Source organism: Molossus molossus, unplaced genomic scaffold, assembly GCF_014108415.1.
Source record: "Molossus molossus isolate mMolMol1 unplaced genomic scaffold, mMolMol1.p scaffold_m16_p_8, whole genome shotgun sequence".
NCBI lineage: Eukaryota > Metazoa > Chordata > Mammalia > Chiroptera > Molossidae > Molossus > Molossus molossus.
In genome coordinates, this window is record NW_023425402.1 from 18,435,206 (window position 1) to 18,453,777 (window position 18,572).

Below are 18,572 nucleotides of genomic sequence, written 5' to 3' on the forward strand. Positions count from 1 at the left end.
GCTGCAAGAGAGGCCGGTGGAAAAGAAAAGCGGTGGGAGCCAATCTCATATTAGGCTAAAGCAAGAGGAACAAGACAGGGCAGATCTCAGCCCTGGTGAAGATGACGTCAGGGGAAGATTCAGACTCAACATTACGAACTGAGTGGCTGGGGGAACGTATGCAGATGGAAGGATATTCAGTTTCACCCCAGGCTTTGGAGGAGACTTTCACGACAGACAGTTGGGTTGAATCATGAGTGAGGACAAGGAGTTTGCCAGCCAGCGAGGCGGGAAGGTTGTCCTAGGCACAGGGCACAGCGTGTGCAGAGGCCTGGAGACTGGGAAGACGTGAGGGAACCATCAGGAGGGCAATACCCCTGCGTGATGTGAGTCAGGGAGCGACTGGTGGCCAGGTGGAGCCATGCGCATGAGCTCTGCTTTATTTAGTTTAGGGAAGATCTTCTCTGGTGTTTTTTTTTTTTGGCTAATACTCACCCAAGGATATTTTTTCCATTGATTTTTAGAAAGAAGAGTGAAAAGGAGAGAGGGAGGAGGAGAGGGAGAGAGAGAGAAAAAAACATTGATGTGAGAGAGACACATCGATTGGATGCCTTCCTCACGTGCCCTGACCGTGGCCAGGGATTGAACCTGCAACCCAGGTGTGTGCCCCTGACGGAGATTCAAACCCACGACCCTTCAGTGCAATGGGCCAATGGTCTAAGCACTGAGCCCCACTGGCCAAGGCAGTATTTTCTTTAAAAAAATATAGTTTTTCAATCACAGTTGACATTCAGTTCTATTTTATATTAGTTTCCAATTTACAGAATAGTGATTAGACAGTTATGTAATTGACACTGTGATCCCCAGATAATTCAAGCACCCACCTGGCACCACATGTAGTTATTCAAATATTATGGACTGTATTTTCTATACTGTGCTTTACACCCCTGTGACTGTTTTGTGACTTCCAGTGTGTACTTCTCAGTCCCTTCATCTTTTTCATCCATCCCCCCGACCCCTTTCCTCTGGCTACTAGCAGTCTGTCCTCTGCATCTATGAGTCTGTTTCTGTTTTGTTTGCTTGGGTTTTTACTTTGTTATTTGGACTCTACATACAAGTACAATCATATGAAATCCTTAAACTAATATAAAATGATATTGACTATCAATCAACTCTAATAGAAAATAAAACATGATGAGCTGGTGGCTTGGGGTCATCTAGAATTCAGGTCCAACGCTGGCTTTGTTACTTCTGCCCTCTGTGGCCTTGGGAAAGGCCACCCCTCTGCCCAGTTGACTGATTTACAGAATGGGGAGTGTTAGTGCTTACTGTTCAGCCTGTGGGTGGTTGTATAAATTAGGTATAATCCGTGTACAGTGCTTAGCAAATGCCTGGTACAGATTAAGCCCTGAACAAAAGGTAATTACCCCCAAATGAACATTTGAGGAACAGTTTAATAAACTGCCACGTGACACAGGGGAGTGTCATACAGCCACGGCAAAAATGAGGGCCGTGCATTTGGGTTTCTGAATAATTCATAATGTGAGCATCAGCCTTGCAATAATGCCTGTATACATATATGCATCAGGACCCCCTTGAGCCGAGTCAACAGGTGCATTTGGCTGTTGCAAGTTGTGACTTCTCAAAACTTTTATATTTCAATATGTTCTTGTCGATGTTTTTAAACAGAAGGGGCAGAATAAATAGCAAAGACCCAGCTGTCCACACCTAGTGCCCAGCCCTGGGGAAGACTGTCCAGGGGGGTGGGATTCCATTTGCATCTCTGGGCTCTGCGCTCCAATAAATGTTTTTAGTTTGTTGTGTTTTGATTATAACCATTTCCTTAAGTCCAGAAGCTTATGCAGGGTTTGGCATCTGGACAGAAAAAAGGCAGAGCAGGGTCCCAGGCCAGGCCTGCTCTGTGACCTCGAGGACAGGGAGACAGGGGTGTGTCTGAGCTAGGGGGCCATCTAGAAGGTTGGGGGCTGTCTACCCAGTTGGGGAACGTAGGGCAGAACTGAGAACAAAGGCCCAGAGGCTGGAGAGAGCTGGCTTGGCTGGCTGGCATGGTAACAGTCTGCAGGGCTTGTGTGTGTATATGGGGTGGGGGGATGGTGGGGTTGGTGGCTGACAGGACAGAAGGTTGGAGGGGCCCAGGAGCTTGGGCTCTGTCCTGTGGGCAAAAGGAAGCCTTTGGGGCTGCATCTGGGCCATGAGGGTAGGCAGGGTGCAGTAGGGCCAAGAACCCAGCTGCCCCTCCGTGGACAGTAGCACAGAGGAGCACAAGGGACTCCAGGGAAGAAGCCAGCGAATCCTCCTGGGAAGACCCAGGACACTGGCACTCTGGGCAGGAAGGGAGTCCCCTGGGCAAAAGAGGACGGGCACTGACTGGACCAAGCCCTCACAGGATGCCGCCCCCCTGACCCCGTATCCGGAGCTCCCCCATCATGAGCAACAGGAGGACAGGAATGCTTCATCCACTATTTGGGAAAAGGGACTTCTGCTCCTGGTGTCCTTGGCCTTCTGCACCTGTCCTATCCCAGGCACTCGATGAAGGCGGTCATCACAGTGCGTGGGGACCAGGAGGAGACTTAGCCCCCAGCTCTGGGCCATCAGGGGCCCCGGCCTCCGTGGACTTGGACACAGTAGAGGCCATTCGGAACGGCCACATCCCAAAGTTGACCCAGCTCCTGGTCATTGAACTGCTGCTGTGACACGAACAAGGTGCTGTCCTGCTCTTTCCAGAGTAGCGAGTCCCCCCCCAGAAGTGGGTGTTGTCATCCATCTCAAATGACCACTCCAGCAGCAGCCCCCGGGCACCACAGCCCCAGTCCCCGCACAGCGGACCCCTAAACACGCCGCACCAGACTGGGGGCACCGGCTGGAGCAGTCGTCACCTGGGAGCCTGACACTGCCGTTTCAGCCCCGGTAAGTACTGTTTTTTGTTTGTTTCTAAATGAACGTTATTTTTGTTTTTTAAATTTTATTTATTTATTTTTTATTACATTTATTGGGCCCTGGCCAGGTCACTGGGTTGGTTGGAGCATCCTCTTGTGCTCCAAAAGGTAGCAGGTTCGATTCCCAGTCAGGGTACATACCTAGGTTGTGGGTTGGGTTCCTGGTCAGGTGCATATGGGAGGCAACCAACAGATGTTTCCCTCACATCGATGTCTCTCTCTCTCTCTCAAATCAATAAACGTATGCTCAGGTGAGGGTATTGGGGTGACACTGGTCAGTAGGGTCATATGGGTTTCAAGTGTACATTTCTATGACACATGATCTGTACATTGCATTTTGTTTTTTGGGTTTTTTTAATTCATTTTTTTTTCCTTTATTGATTTTAGAGAGAGAGGAAGTGAGAGACAGAGAGAGAGATAGAAACATCAATGAGAGAGAACATCAATTGGCCACCTCCTGCATGCCCTCCCCCTGGGGATCTGGCCCTCAACCTGGTCATGTGTCCTGACCGGGAATTGAACCCACGACCTCTTGGTGCATGGGTCGATGCTCAACCACTGAGCCACACCGGCCAGACTGTACATTGCATTGTGTGCCCACCACCCAAAGTCAAATCATCTTCTGTCACCATAAATTTGGCCCCCTTTACCCTTTACCCCCCCCCCCCATCTCCTTCCCTCTGGTAACCACCATACTGTTGTCTGTATCTATGAGTTTCAGTTTTATGTCCCACATATGAGTGAAATCATACACTTCTTAGCTTTTTCTGACTGGCTCATTTCACTTAGCATTATATTGTCAAGGTCCATATGTTGTCACAAATGGCAGTATTTTATCTTTTCTTATGGCTGAGTAGTATTCCATAGTATATATGTACCACATCTTCTTTATCTAATCCTCTACTGAAAGACTTTGGTTGTCTCCATGTTTTGGCCACCATGAATAGTGTTGCAATGAACATAGGGGTGCATGTATCTTTGTGAATAAATGTTTTTGAGTTTTCCGGGTAGACACTCAGAAGAGGGGTTGCTGGGCCTTATGGTAACTCTATTATTAATTTTTGGAGGAACTGCCATGTTGTTTTCCATAGTGGCTGTACCAGTTTACATTCCCACCAGCAGTGAATGAGGGTTCCTCTTTCTCCACAGCCTCTCCAGCACTTGTTATTACCTGTCTTGTTGATAATGGCCATTTTAACAGGTGTGAAGTGGTATCTGATTGTAGTTTTGATTTGCATTTCCCTAATAGCTAGTGAAGTTGAACATCTGTTCATATACCTGTTGGCCCTTTGTTTGTGCTCTGGGGAGAGCTGTCTGTTCAGGTCCTCTGTCCATTTTTTAATTGGATTTTTTGTTTGGTGTTGAGTTGTGTGAGTTCTTCATATAGTTTGGATATTAACCCCTTGTTGGAGCTGTTGTTTGTGAATATCATCTCCCATTCAGTTGGCTGCCTTTTGTTTTGTTGTCAATTCCTTTGTTGTGCAGAAGCTTTTTAGTTTGATATAGTCCCACTTATTTATTTTGCCTTTTAACTCCTTCCTTTGGGGATAAATTCATAAAATGTTCTCTATGACCAAGGTCCATAAGTCTAGTACCTATGTTTTCTTCTTTGTCATTTATTATTTCAGATCTTATATTTAGGTCTTTGATGCCCTTTAAATTAGTATTTGTACATGGGGACAAACTGTAATCTAGTTTCATTCTTTTGCATGTGGCTTTCCAGTTTTCCCAGCACTATTTATTGAAGAGGCTTTCTTTTCTCCATTGTGTGTTTTTGGTTCCTTGGTCAAAAATTATTTGCCTATGTACATGTAGTTTTATTTCTGTGCTCTCAATTCTGTTCCATTAGTCTGTGTGTCTTTTTTTCTACCAATATCATGCTGTTTTGGTTATCATAGCTCTGTAGTATAATTTGAAGTCAGGTGGTGTGATACCTTTGGTTTTGTTCTTTTTTCTCAGGATTACTTTGGCTATTTGAGGTCTTTTTGGTTTCATACAAATCTGATGATTTTTGTTGTTGTTGTTCTGTTTCTTTAAAAATGACATGGGGCCCTGGCATGGTAGCTCATTTAGTTAGAGCTTTGCCCCCATTCACCAAGGTTGCAGGTTTGATCCTCAGCCAGGGTATGTACAAGAATCAACCAATGAATGCATAAATAAGTTGAACAAATCGATGTTTCTCTCTCTCTCTCACTCTCTCTCTCTCTCAAATCAGTAAATAAAAAAATAAAATAATGACATTGGAATCTTGATGGGGATTGCATTAAATCTGTATATTGCTTTGGGTAATATGGTCATTTGACTATGTTAATTCTTCCAATCCATGAACACATTGAATATCTTTCCATTTCATTGTATCTTTTTCAATCTCTTTTAATAATGCTTTCTAGTTTTCAGTATATAGGTCCTTCACATCTTTTGTTAAGTTTATTTGTAGGTATTTTATTTTTTGAGTTCCAATTGTAAAAGGAATTTTTTTCCTGAAGTTTCACTGTTAGTATATAGGAAAGCAGTGGGTTTTTGTACATTGATTTTGTATCCTACAACTATACTGCATTTGTTTGTTTATTGTTTCTAATAGGTTTTTTGGTGGAGTGTTTAGGATTTTTCATATACAGGATCATGTCATCTGTGATTGTAAAAGTGATGCTTTTACTTCTTCCTTCCCAATTTGGATGCCTTCATTCCTTTCTCGTGCCTGATTGCTCTGGGTAGGACTTCCAGAGCTTTTTTTTTTTTTTGAATAAAGTGGTGAGAGTGGGCGTCCTTGTCTTGTTCCTGATTTTAGAGAAAAGCTTTTCATTTTTCACCATTGAGTATGCTATTGGCTGAGGGTTTGTCATCTATGGGGAACTTTCTATACCCATTTTATTGAGTGTTTTGGTCATAAATGGATGTTGTATCTTATCAGATGCTTTTTCTACATCTATTGATAGATCATACGATTTTTATCCTTGGTTTTGTTAGTGTGGTGTATTACATTGCTAGATTTGTGTATGCTGAACCATCCTGTGCCTCAGAAATGATCATGATTTTTTTTTTTTTAATGAATTGTTGTATTTGATTTGTTAGTATCTTGTATAGAATTTTTACATCCATGTTCATCAGATATATTGGTCTATAGTTTTCTTTTCTGGTATTATCCTTGCCAGGTTTTGGTATCAGGGTTATGTTGGCCTCCTAAAATGAGTTAGGCAGTACTGCCTCTTCTTCAGTTTTTTGGAAGAGTTTGAGGACAGGCGTTATGTCTTCTTCGAATATTGGGTAGAATTCACTGGTGAAGCCATCCTGGATGTTTATTTTGGGGGGAGGTCTTTGATGGTTGTTTCAATTTCTTTACTTTTTATTGGTCGATTTAGATTTTTAATTTCTTCATGGTTGAATCTAGGAAGGATTTATATTTCTAGAAACTTGTTCATTTCTTCTAGGTTATTGAAGTTGGTGGAAGATAGTCTTTCATAGTATTCTAGGATGATCCTTTGTGTATCTGTGATGTCTGTGGGAACTTCTCTTTCTTTTTTTTAATCCTCACCCAGGATATTTTTCCCTTTTATCTTCAGATAGAGTGGGAGGGGGAGGAAGAGAGAGGGAGAGAGAGAAACATCGATGCGAGAGATGTTGGTTGCCTCTTGCGTGACCCTGACCAGGGCTGGGGACCAAACTGCAGTCGAGGTACGTGCCCTTGACCAAAGTAAACCCACAACTCTTTGGTCTGTGGGCTGACACTGTAACTGCTGAGCCAAATCAGTCAGGGCTCATTTCTGATTTTGTTTATGAGTTTTTTCTCCTTTTTCTTTAGTGAGTCTAGCCAGGAATTTGTCAATTGTATTAATCTTTTCAAAGAAACAGCTCTTAGTTGTATTAATTTTCTGTGTAATCTTTTTGTTCTCTATTTCATTCAGTTCCACTCTAGTTTTTATTATTTCCTTTCTTCTGCTAACTTTGGTTGCTTTTGTGCTTTATATAGTTCTTTAAGATGTAATGTTAGGTTGTTTACTTGTGATTTCTCTTGTTTCTTTCTTTTTATAATTAACTTATTTTTGTTACAGATGTTTCACGTTTTTCCCTCATTGACATCCTTCTCCTGATACCCCCCCCCCCCAAACACACACACAGTATTGTTGTCTATGACCATGGTTACGCATATATACATATAAGTTCTTTGGTTTATCTCTTCCCTCCCCTCCGCCCCCTTCCTCTGAGGTTTGTCAGTCTGATCCCTACTTCTATGTCTCTGGATCAATTTTGTTCATCATCTTATTTTGCTCATTATATTCCACAAATAAGTGAGATCATGTGATATTTATCTTTCTCTGATTGGCTTATTTCTCTTAGAATAATACTCTCCAGGTCCCTCTGTGTCGTCTCAAATGATAAGAGATCTTGCTTTCTTACAGCTGCATAGTATTCCATTGTGTATATGTACCATGGCTTTTTTATCCACTCATCTACTGATGTACACTTGGGCTGTTTCCAGATCTTAGCAATTGTAAATAGTACTACTATGAACATAGGGGTACATATATTCTTTCTGATTGGTGTTTCAGGCTTCTTAGGATATAGTCCTAAAAGTGGGATCACTGGGTCAAATGGCAGTTCAGTTGTGTGTGTTTTTTTTAACTTATCTTTATTGTTGAATATATTATAGATGTCCCCCCTCTTTTTCCCCATTGACCCCCTACCCAATCCTGCCCCCCTCCTACCTTCCCCACACAATTGTCTGTGTCCATTGGTTATTCATATATGCATAGAAGTTCTGTAGTTTATCTCTTCCCGCCCTCCCTGCCCCCTTCCCTTTGAGGTTCATCAGTCTCACAACCAATTTGTACTTATTAATTTCTTCATCTTTTTTACCCATCCCCCCAGCCCCTCCCATCTGGCAAGCAACAAAAAGTTCTCTGTATCTATGAGTCTGTTTTCTGTTCTGCTTGCTCATTTTGTTTGTAGATTCAATTGTTGATAGATATGTACTTATTGCCATTTTATTGTTCATATTTTTGTTCTTCTGTTTCAAGAAGACCCTTCAACGTTTCATATAATACTGGTTTGTGGTGATGAACTCCTTTAGCTTTTTCTTGTCTGGGAAACTCTTTATATGACCATCGATTCTAAATGATAGCTTTGCAGGATAGAGTAATCTTGGTTGTAGATCGTTGCTTTTCATCACTTTGAATATCTCTTGACACTCCTTTATGGCCTGCAAAGTTTCTTTTGAGAAATCAGCTGACCGTCTTATGGGAGCTCCTTTGTAGGTAACAAACTGCTTTTCTCTTGTTGCTTTTAAGATTCTCTCTTTGTCTTTAACCTTTGGCATTTTGATGATGATGTGTCTTAGTGTGGGTCTCTTGGGGTTCATCTTGTTTGGGACTCTCTGTTCTTCCTGGACTTGTATGTCTGTTTCTTTCACCAAGTTAGGGAAGTTTTCTGTCATAATTTTTTCAAACAGGTTTTCAGTTTCTTGCTCTCTCTCTTCTCCTTCTGGCACCCCCATGATGTAAATGTTGTTATGCTTGAAGTTGTCCCAGAGACTCCTTACACTATCCTCCTTTTTTTGGATTCTTTTTTTTTTGTTCTGATTGGGTGTTTTTTGCTTCATTATATTCTAATTCGATGGTTTGCTCTGGGCTTCCCCTACTCTACTATTGCTTTTCTGTAAATTATTCCTCATATCAGTTAGCGCATCCTTTATTTCTGACTGGTCCTTTTTTATGTTGTTGATGTTCTCACTAAGTTCCTTGAGCATCCTTATAACCAGTGTTTTGAACTTTGTATCTGATTGATTGCTTATCTCCATTTTGTTCAGTTCTTTTCCTGGAGTTTTGTTCTTTTGTTTCATTTGGAACATGTTTCTTTGTCTCCTCATTTTGGTTGCCTCCCTGTGTTTGTCTCTATATATTAGGGAGAGTTGCTATGTCTCCTAGGCTTCAAAGGGTGGCTATTGTTGTAGGTGTCCTGTAGGATCCAGTGGCACACCTCCCTGATCACCCCAGCTGGGACCTTGAGGTGCACCCCTTGTGTGGACTTTACACACTTCTGTTGTAACTGAGTCTTGATTGCTGTTGGCACATCAGTGGAAGGGATTTACTCAGGCTGAGCAGCTGCAAGGACTGGCTGTCCCACTGACCACTGGCCTCTGACTACCTTGGAGGATCAGCTGTGCAGGGCCCACTGCACAGAGCAAGACTTGCTTCAGCAGGGCTCTGGTACCCAGTGAGTCCACTCATTGAGTGTGTCACTTGTGGAGGTGGTTGGGTGGTGGTATTTTGATGTGGTCTGAAGCTGTCCACTGGGTGTGCTGGCTCTGGGGCAAGGTCAGTGACTGCCTGTGTTCTACCCGTGGCCACCTAGCATAAGCTACAAAGTGATCTGCCAGTGGCTGCTTCTTTTTTTTTCATTTATTTTTTTATCCTCAACCGAGGACATTTTTCCATTTTTTGTACAGATAGAGTGGGAGGGAGAGAGAGGAAGAGAGAGAGAGAGAAACATCGATGTGAAAGGGACACATCGAGTGGCTGCCACCCACACGACCAACCAGGGCCGGAGACAAACTGCAACCGAGGTACATGCCCTTAGCGGGAACCGAACCTGGGTCTCTCCGGACCGCAGGCCAACGCTCTAACCGCTGAGCCAAACTGGCCAGGGCCAGTGGCTGCTTCTTATGCTGGGCTTGGAGGTGCCCAGGAAAAGCCAAGTTGTGAACCAAGGCTGGCTGCTTCTGGGGCCGCTTAATGAGACATATGGGGCTTGCTGAAACCAAATGCTACTTGTTTGAGAGATTTTAGGAAAATCTGAAGCAGGATCCAAGACAGGTTAAACCACTGGAAAAAGCTTGGGTGGGCCTGAAGTTTGAGTGGGCTGGGCCTCAGAAGTCACCAGGGCAGGGCCAACAGTGTGAGCCAGGTTGCTGGAGTCCCAGATGTGGCAGCTGTCTGACACCCCAGGGAAGGGCTCACCAAAGGAGCAACGGCCACTGACAGCAAGTCTGTCCAGGAGAAAGCTGCCCCTCCAACTCTCGCCTCAATGCCAAACAACTCAGTTCTTCCCCATATGTCTTTGATGCCTTCCAAGCTGGCTCTCCAACACTGGAGCCCAGAAGGAGCCAGTCTTTAAGAGGAGCTGCCTGGTGCTCCAGAAGCCTCAGCCTCCCTCAACCTCAGTTCCTGCTGGTTTTTACAGTCAGAAGTGATGGGGACTTCTCTTCCTAGCACTGGAACCCTGAGCTGGGTGCCTGGTGTGGGAGTGGGACCCCTCAGTCCTCAGGGAGGACCTTCCCAACCAAAGTATCCCTCCTGATTTTTATCACCACACATGGGTGTGGACCAGCCCCTCTGCACCTCGGCCCCTCCTACCAGTCTCAATGTGGCTGCTTCTTTAATTTCGTAGTTGTAGGACTTCCATTCAGCTCCATGTCAGGTGGTTCTGAATAGTGATTGTTCTGTAGTTGTAATTTTGATGTGGTTGTTAGAGGAGGCAATACCGTGTTTACCTACTCCACCATCATGACTGAAAGTCTGGCAGTTCAATTTTTAATTTTTTGAGGTAGCACCATATTGTTTTTCATAGTGGCTGCACCAGTCTGCATTCCCATCAGCAGTGTACTAGCGTCCCCTTTTCTCCACACCCTCGCCAGCACTTGTTGTTTGATAATTTGTTGGTGGCAGCCATTCTGGCAAGTGTGAGGTGATATCTCATAGTTGTTTTAAATCGCATCTCTCTGATGATTAGTCTCTTGTTTCTTGAGACAGGCCTGCAATGCCATCAACTTTCCTCTTATTACTGCTATAGCTATGTCCCAGAAGTTTTGATATGTCGTATGGTCATTCTCATTTGTCTCTCTATATCATTTAGTCTCACCTTTTATTTCTTCTTTGATCCATTCAGTTTTTAGTAGTATGTTATTTAATCTCCACATATTTATGAGTTTCTTTACTTCCCCTTTGTAGTTGATTTCTAATTTCAAAGCATTATGGTAGTTGTCAGAGAATATGCTTGGTATGATTTCAGTCTTCTTGAATTTGTTGAGACCAATTTTCTGACCCAACATATGGTGTATTATTGAGAAAGTTTCATGTGCCCTGGAGAAGAGTGTATAATCTGATGTTCTGGGATGAAAGACTCTGTAGATGTCAATTATTTTTATTTGGTCTAATGTGTCATTTAAGGCCAATATTTCTTTTTTTGAGTGTGTGTTTATCTTCAGATAAAGCAGGAGGGAGAGAGAGAAAAAGAGAGAGAGAAACATCAACATGAGAAAGACACATCGACTGGTTGCCACCCACATGACCCCAACTGGGACCGGGGACAAACTGCTACCGATGTACGTGCCTCTAGCGGAAACCAAACCTGGGACTCTGCTGTGTAGGCTGATGCTCAATCACTGAGCCAAACTGACCAGGGCTAGGCCAATATTTCTTTGTTGATTTTATGTTTAGATGATCTGTCAAGAGCTGTTGATGGATTATTAAGGTCCCCAACTATAACTGTGTTTTGGTCTGTTTCTCCCTTTAATTGTGTTAGTAGTTGCTTTTACATATTTCAGTGCTCCTTGATTTATTATTATAAAATGTCCATCTTTGTCTCTTGTTACATTTGTTATCTTTAAATCTGTTTTTTCAGATATAAGTATGGCTCTACCTGCTTTTCTGTGGATGTTGTCTGCCTGGAGAATCATTTTCCACCCTTTCACTTTGAATCTACCTTTGTTTTTTGCAGCTTAGATGTGTCTCCTGAAGAAAGCATATGGTTGACTTTTTAAAAAATCCAATCTGCTACTCTGTGCCCCTTTATTAATGAATTCAGTTCATTTACATTTAGGATAATTATTGATGTATGAGGATTTTCTGTAGCCATTTTATCTTTTGTTTTCTGATAGCTCTGTGCCTCCATTGGTTCTTTTCCTTTGTGTTTCTGTCTGTTGTTTTTATTTGATGGTATTTCATACTTCTCTCCTCTATTTTCTCTTTTCTATGCTAAGTGTCTCAGTTTTGGGATTGTTGTGTGGTTACCATTAGATTTATGAAAAAGAAAGTTTCATGTAAGTCCTTTTTCTTTTGAATGCATCTGGCTTCCATCTTCCTTTGTAAATTCAGACCTCTACCCCCACCCCTTTTATGTTTTTGTTGTTACAAATTATCCCTGTTTATGCTGTAAGTCTGTGGGTGATCTCATCCATAGTGTGACTTTTTGTTCTTTGTTTCAGGTAGAATAACCCCCTTGACCATTTCCTGCAATGGAGGTTTTCTGGTGATAAATTCCCTCAGCTTCTGTATGTCTGGAAAAGTCTTTATTTCTCTTTTGCATTTAAAGGATAATTTTGCTGGGTATATTATTCGTGGCTGGTAAATTTCTCTCTTTCAGACCTTTGAATATTTGGTTCCACTCTCTTCTGGCTTGTAGAATTTCTGCTGATAAGTCCAGTGATAGATAACCTGATGGGTTTTCCTTTGTAGGTCACTTCCTTCTTTTCTCTTGCTGCCTTGAGAATTCTTTCTTTGTCATTAATTTTTTATAGTTTTATTACAATGTACTTTGGAGAGGACCTCTTTGGATTGAGGTAACTATGTGTTCTGTTTACTTATTAGATTCAAGGATCTAGTTCTTTCCATAGGTTTGAGAAATTCTCATCCACTGTTTGTGTGAGTAGGCATTCTGTTCCTTTTTCTCTCTTTTCTTCTTCTGGTATGCCTATTATTCTTATATTGCTCTTTCTGATGGAAACAGATAGTTCTTATAGAGCTCTTTCTTTCTTTCTTTTTTTAAATCCTCATGCAAGGATATTTTTCCATTTATCTTCAGATAGAGTGGGAGGGAGGGAGAGAGAGAGAAACATCTACCTAAGAGGGACACATCAACTGATTGCCTTCTGCACAACTCCGACCAGGGCTTGGGACAAACTACAACCAAGGTACATGCCTTTGACTGGAATTGAACCCATGATTCTTTGGTCTGCAGGCTGATGCTCTAACCACTGAGAAAAACCAGCCAGGGCTCTTTCTTTTTTTGTAAATGCTCGGTTCTCTCTCTTCTTCCCTCTGCATCATTTTTAGATTTCTATCTTTGATATCACTAATTCTTTCCTCCATCTTCTTTGTTCTATTTCCCATGCTCACTAGTTCATTCTTGATCTCTTTTATTGAGTTATTCATCTCCACTATTTCTGTTTGGTTATTTTTTAAAGTTTTAGTCTCTTTGGTAAAGTACTTGTTTTGTTCATTAATTTGTTTTCTGAACACATTAAATTGCTTGTCTGTATGTTCTCGCACCTCATTCAGTATTTTCAGAATTGTGACCTTGAATTCTGTCCTTTATATCTCATATTTCCATGTCTTTAAATGTGTTTTCTGGAGATTTATTTTCTTTCTGACCTGCCTTGCTACCTTGATTATTCTTGGTATTTGATGGATTCCTTCTCTGTCTAGCACATTAATACAAAGAGGTCTTTTTATTCTTTTCCAGTAGGTGGTGTTGAATCACAAGTTTTTTAGCTCTGTGAATTGTGTGCTCTCTTTGCCAGACACTGCCATCTGTGTAACCAAGATGCGTGGGGGTGGAGTAGGCTGGAGGAACCAGCCAGCTTCTTTGTTGTTTTGCTCTCCTGGTAATGGCGACCTTGGACCTCCCCGGGTTGCCCCCGGGGCCCCAGACCCTAGGGCTGGTCACAGAGTGCATGCACCCTTTGCTCAGGGAAAAATGAGATTCTGTGGTATCAGATTTCAGGTTTGCAGATAATGTGCTCTGCAACCCGACACCAAGGGCAAAGGGAGGGGAGCTCTGTGGGGCAGCAGGCTTTGTGGCTTTGCTTCTCTGCCTGGAATGCCCACGGCGCCACAACAGTGGCCGCACCCCCATGCTGTGTCCTTGCTCAGGTGTCTGGGCAGTGCTGCTCACTGCTGCAGGAGTGCTCCCCGAATCTGTCTGCTCACCCCAGCTGAAGGGAGCACCAGCCACAGTCGGACTCCTGCCCTCTCTGGGCTGAGCCCCCAGAGACTCTGGGCTGTAGGGCTGCATCCGTGTGTCACCTCAGCCCTCTCCCTTCTCGCCTCCCGTTGGTTCCCACATGCCCACCTTCAGATGTTTCAGTGCACGGATCTCTCAGGCGTGGTGCTGGGCTGAGCAGGGGATCTTTTGTTGAGTAGCTATTCAAATTGTTGAAGCTTCAAGAGAAAAGACCAAGGGGATGGCTCATGCAGCCATTCCTCTGACATCATTTCAAGCACTGCTTTTATTATTACCTGTTGTTATTCTTACTGTTAAACTTCAACAGACTCTTAGTTCAATGAATTGATATTATGTATTTTTCCCCATTCCTCACCCCCACTCTGAAATGTTCCTGGAATTTTTTTTTTATTTACTCTAGAACTTGATTTATTAGATTATAAGGCCCTTTGAGAATCTGTTATGAGCTGTGCTTATTTTATCCCCCCCCCAAAAAAAAGTGAACTGAAAAAATACCCACACGATTTTCCATGGGGCTCTTTGTAGACTCATCGAGGTCTCTGAGTAAGAACCTTTCTACTGTGCAGGGATGAGAAACCTCTCTTACCCCTGCAATGTTCAATTTCTAAAGATAATTTATACCATTATAATGTAAATGTCACGGACTGCTTTAGATTTAGACTTACGTCATTTCATCCATGAGTTAAGATGACGGCTCTTGAACTGATGGCTTTTTAAAATAAAAATTTGCCAATATTACCAGTTTTCATATTTGGAAACTCACCCTAACTTTGATCAGATTGAATCATACTTTTAAATTGATTAACTTTATCTCTTTAAAGCTTCAGTCTCACATTTCATATCATCTTTGTCCAAAGCTGCTGTTGTAAGGATCCTGTATAATATGATTTTCTAGATTTCTTAATTGGTATTTTACTAATTAAAAAGACCTAAGATGTTGTTTCACACAGCATCCAGAAACATCAGTATAAAGTGCACCTTACTCTTTTGGATATGTCAGTACTGTCATTTATTACTTTTATTTGACATTTCCTGTTAAGAAGTACAGAATGTAGCCCTGGCTGGTTTGGCTCAGTGGTTGGAGCATCGGCCCACGGACCAGAAAGTCCCAGGTTCGGTTCCCACTAAGGGCACGTACCTCTGTTGCAGTTTGTTCCCGGCCCCGGTTGGGGTTGTGTGGGTGGCGACCACTTCATGTGTCTCTCTCACATCGACGTTTCTCTCTCGCTCTTCTTCCCTCTCTTTCTCCCGCTCTATCTCAAGATAAATGAAAAAAAAAAAAGTACACAATGTAAACACTGTGGAAGGGGAGTGTGAAGACTTTCCTCCTGTGAGGTGTCCTTCTTCACACATGATTCTTTCAGAAACGGTTTGGACGGGGCCCACCTCGCCTTTCCCCTCGCTGGGGAACGGGAATGAGACTGCCCCCGGCTCAGCGACACAGCCGAAGAAGATCCGAGGAGTCGGATTTGGAGATATTTTTAAAGAAGGCTCTGTGAGACTCAGGACAAGAACATCCAGTAGTGACACAGAAGAGAAAAAATCAGAAAAGGTAATAACCAATAAGCGTTCCTTAGATTATAACTCTACTCTTTGTCTCCTTTAGCACCTTTTAAAATGTAAAAGTCACATTGCAACTTTTTTTTTTATTCCTCACCTGAGGATACTTTTCTATTTATCATCATATAGAGTGGGAAGGAAGGAGAAAGAGAGACAGAGAGAAGCATCAATGTGATAGAGCCACATTGACTGGTTGCCTCCCACACGACCAGGCCAGGGCCGGGGACAAACCGCAACTGACATACGTGCCCTTAGCGGGAACTAAACCCGGTCTCCCTGGTCCGCGGGCCCACGCTCTAACCACTGAGCCAAACCGGCCAGGGCCTCTTTGCAACTTTTAAATGTCCCATTTTGAGATCACTGGTCATTGGTTAAGAAGACTATGAAAAACTGTTTTCACGTTTACAGTGATTAATGTTTTTGTGTGATTTTGATAAAATTAGCATGTTTTGTGATAAATTTAACAGAAACTGTTTTTAGTGGAAGCCAGTTTTAGTTGTCATGGTGTAAAAATAGAGAAGCCAAGGCTTTTTTGCCTTTTCAAGCTAAAATGATTTTTCTTTTAATTTGAAGTAGGCCTCAAACGGGCCATGTTAAGGTGGCTTTGCGCTGAGACGTGAAGTTCATTAGTCTCTGCTTAGCTTTTCTCTGGTCCGTCAGCAGTGGGCAGACCTGCTCACCTCCCACTCCACCTGCAGGCGGAACTTTATTTTTCTTTAGCATTTCACTGGCGTTGTGAATAAATCAAAGTGAATGTTCTATGCATTGTAAGCTCTAATAATATTTTAAATGAAAGCGTCTAAAATAGCTTTGTCGGGAAAATAGATACTATCGAAAGGGCATTTATTTCAAAGCAGGTAGTTCCTGGTGTTAACATCTGGGAGCTTCAGTTGGATCCTTGTTTCAGGTAGGAGGCCTTCCCTTGACCTTTAGGGCATCGTTTCTCTTGTAGTTCCCATTAGTATGTCTTTATTTAATGCTTAAGAGTTTGTCCCTGGCCGGTTTGGCTCAGCGGTAGAGCATGTTCCCTCGGATCAATGAGTCCCAGGTTCGATTCCAGCCAACGGCACATACCTCGGTGGCAGTTCATACCCGGCGCTGGTCGGGTCGTGTGGCAGGCAGCCACTCGATGTGTCCCTTTCACATCAATGTTTCTCTCTCTCTCTCCCTCCCTCTCTCCCTGAAGATAACAAATAAAAAAGAGTTTAAGCCCTGGCCGGTTTGGCTCAGCGGTTAGAGCATCAGCCTGCGGTCCTGAGAGACCCGGGTTCGGTTCCCGCTAAGGGCGCGTACCTCGGTTGCAGTTTGTCCCCGGCCCTGGTCAGTTGTGTGGGTGGCAACCACTCAATGGGTCCCTTTCTCGTCGATGTTTCTCTTTCTCTCTCTGTTCCTCTCTCTCCCTCCCACTCTACCTGAACAAAAAAATGGAAAAATGTCCTCGGGTGAGGATAAAAAAAAATAAATAAAAATAAATAAAATTAAATTAAAAAAAAAAGAGTTTAAGGTATTTCAGTATTTACTTGCCTAGTTTAGCTGTGTTTCACTTTAGGACTGGTTGGTGAAATGTATTCTGAAGTTTTCTCCTAATATACTTAGTTTCAACATTTTTTTGCTTTCCTAGCTTGCTACATGTTTTTTCATGTAATTATGATTTGGGTTCAGGAAAGGAAACTTGTACTTTGTACCTTATCTACTCCTATCTCTGAGACATCTAGCCTTAAGATTATGGGCCTAGTCGGTTTTAAAGATCATGATAGGAGTTCTTGTGGTTTTTGAATTATTGGAGAGGCAATGTCTGTATTGGGAGGGACATTAGATTGGATGATCTGGGGCTCCTTTTCACACTCTAAAGCGTATAATTATAATGAAACACTTCATTTGACTAATGACGACACTAACAATTTTTCTTTTTTAAGTAGTAAGAGTGTCTTTATTAAACAAAGTAAAACTGCAAAAACAAATGTGTACCTTTTTTTGAAAGGCCACTGCTTTAACGTGCCATCTTATCTGTGACTGTAGAAGCATCTGTTTGGCTTCGGAAGGTCTTTCAGGACAACTTGGCTGTCTGGTCAGGTGACAGTAGCAAAGGTGAATATGTGGGCAAAACATTAGCAGTGGCATTTAGAAGGAGATGCCCAGACCCACAGTTGCAGGTCGTGGTGGGTGAATAGGAGACACAGCTGTGTTTTGGGTGTGGATCCTCAGGAAGGCTGAAGACTCGGCGGCACATTTTTAGCTCGTTTTGTCTTTCGTGCTGATTCACAAGCAGAGTGTTCACTGCTCGAAAAGCTGAATGAGATTCTGTTTCTCGATATTTAACAAAAAGTTCTAAAAAAGAACCCTGTGCATGGACTGCTGCATTGGTCTCAGAGCTGGGGGAGGGGGGGGGGGGACACTTTCTGATCCAAGCCACCTGCCCGTCCACCTGGTAACACCGCCTCGCTCTAAAGTGAACAACTCCATTTCCTCGCTTCTGACACTCAGCGTGCTTCCCATTAATTGTAACAGTTCATGACGTTCATGTGTCAGTGTTGGAAAATATCCTCTAAAGAGGTTTCTCATTTGACTGTCAACTTTTCCTTCTGGGCTACTTTCCTTCTGATCCAAGCCAACATTCACTGTATCCAGACACTCTTGTGACACCCCGCTTTCCGTCTAGGCTCTGCCTTCGGCATCCATGCAGCTGGTACCAACTCCAGGTTAGCTGGTGGGTGCGCACACGGCTCCCTTGCTCCCGAGAGACAGGACGCTGTCATGCACTTCCGTCTCCCTCCTTGTGACAACCTTCAGTTGTTCCTGCAGAGACTCTACCTACAGACGGGCTCGGTGGCTTGCCTTTTCCATTACATTAGAAGATGAGCCTGACTTTCCTTCTAAGATTAGCTGCTTCGTCTTCTGCAGCCCAAGCTTGTGGCAAAGGAGAATGTTGTGATCCTAAAGCTCGGTGAAGGGATCGCTCCAGTTCCTGGCTAAAGGGCATTTCTTTGTCATGTAATAGTGACTGTCCTTCTCTAAGGCACAGTTTTCCATTTGTTTCTGTCCCAGTGCCAACGTGGCTTCATTCCCTCCTGTTGGAACATAACTGTCTATTGCTGGATGATGCGCCTGCCTCTGAAAGCA

The 18,572-nt window shown here is 43.0% G+C and overlaps 1 protein-coding gene across 7 annotated transcripts in view; it reads left to right on the forward strand.

Moving 5' to 3' along the window:
* Positions 1 to 18,572, forward strand: part of LOC118621223 (CD2 associated protein) — a 160,142-nt gene that overhangs the window by 131,960 nt on the left and 9,610 nt on the right. For 3 of the 7 annotated variants that reach the window (XM_036248573.1, XM_036248574.1, XM_036248572.1), the window contains one exon: positions 15,257 to 15,326. Coding sequence is in view for 1 of the 7 variants with exons in the window: in XM_036248571.1 (XP_036104464.1) it covers positions 15,257 to 15,444 (188 nt within the window). In the remaining 6 variants the exon portion in view is untranslated. Of the gene's footprint in view, positions 1 to 15,256; positions 15,445 to 18,572 lie in introns of those variants that run through there. The other 4 variants (XM_036248569.1, XM_036248570.1, XM_036248571.1 and 1 more) reach the window with 3 other exon arrangements.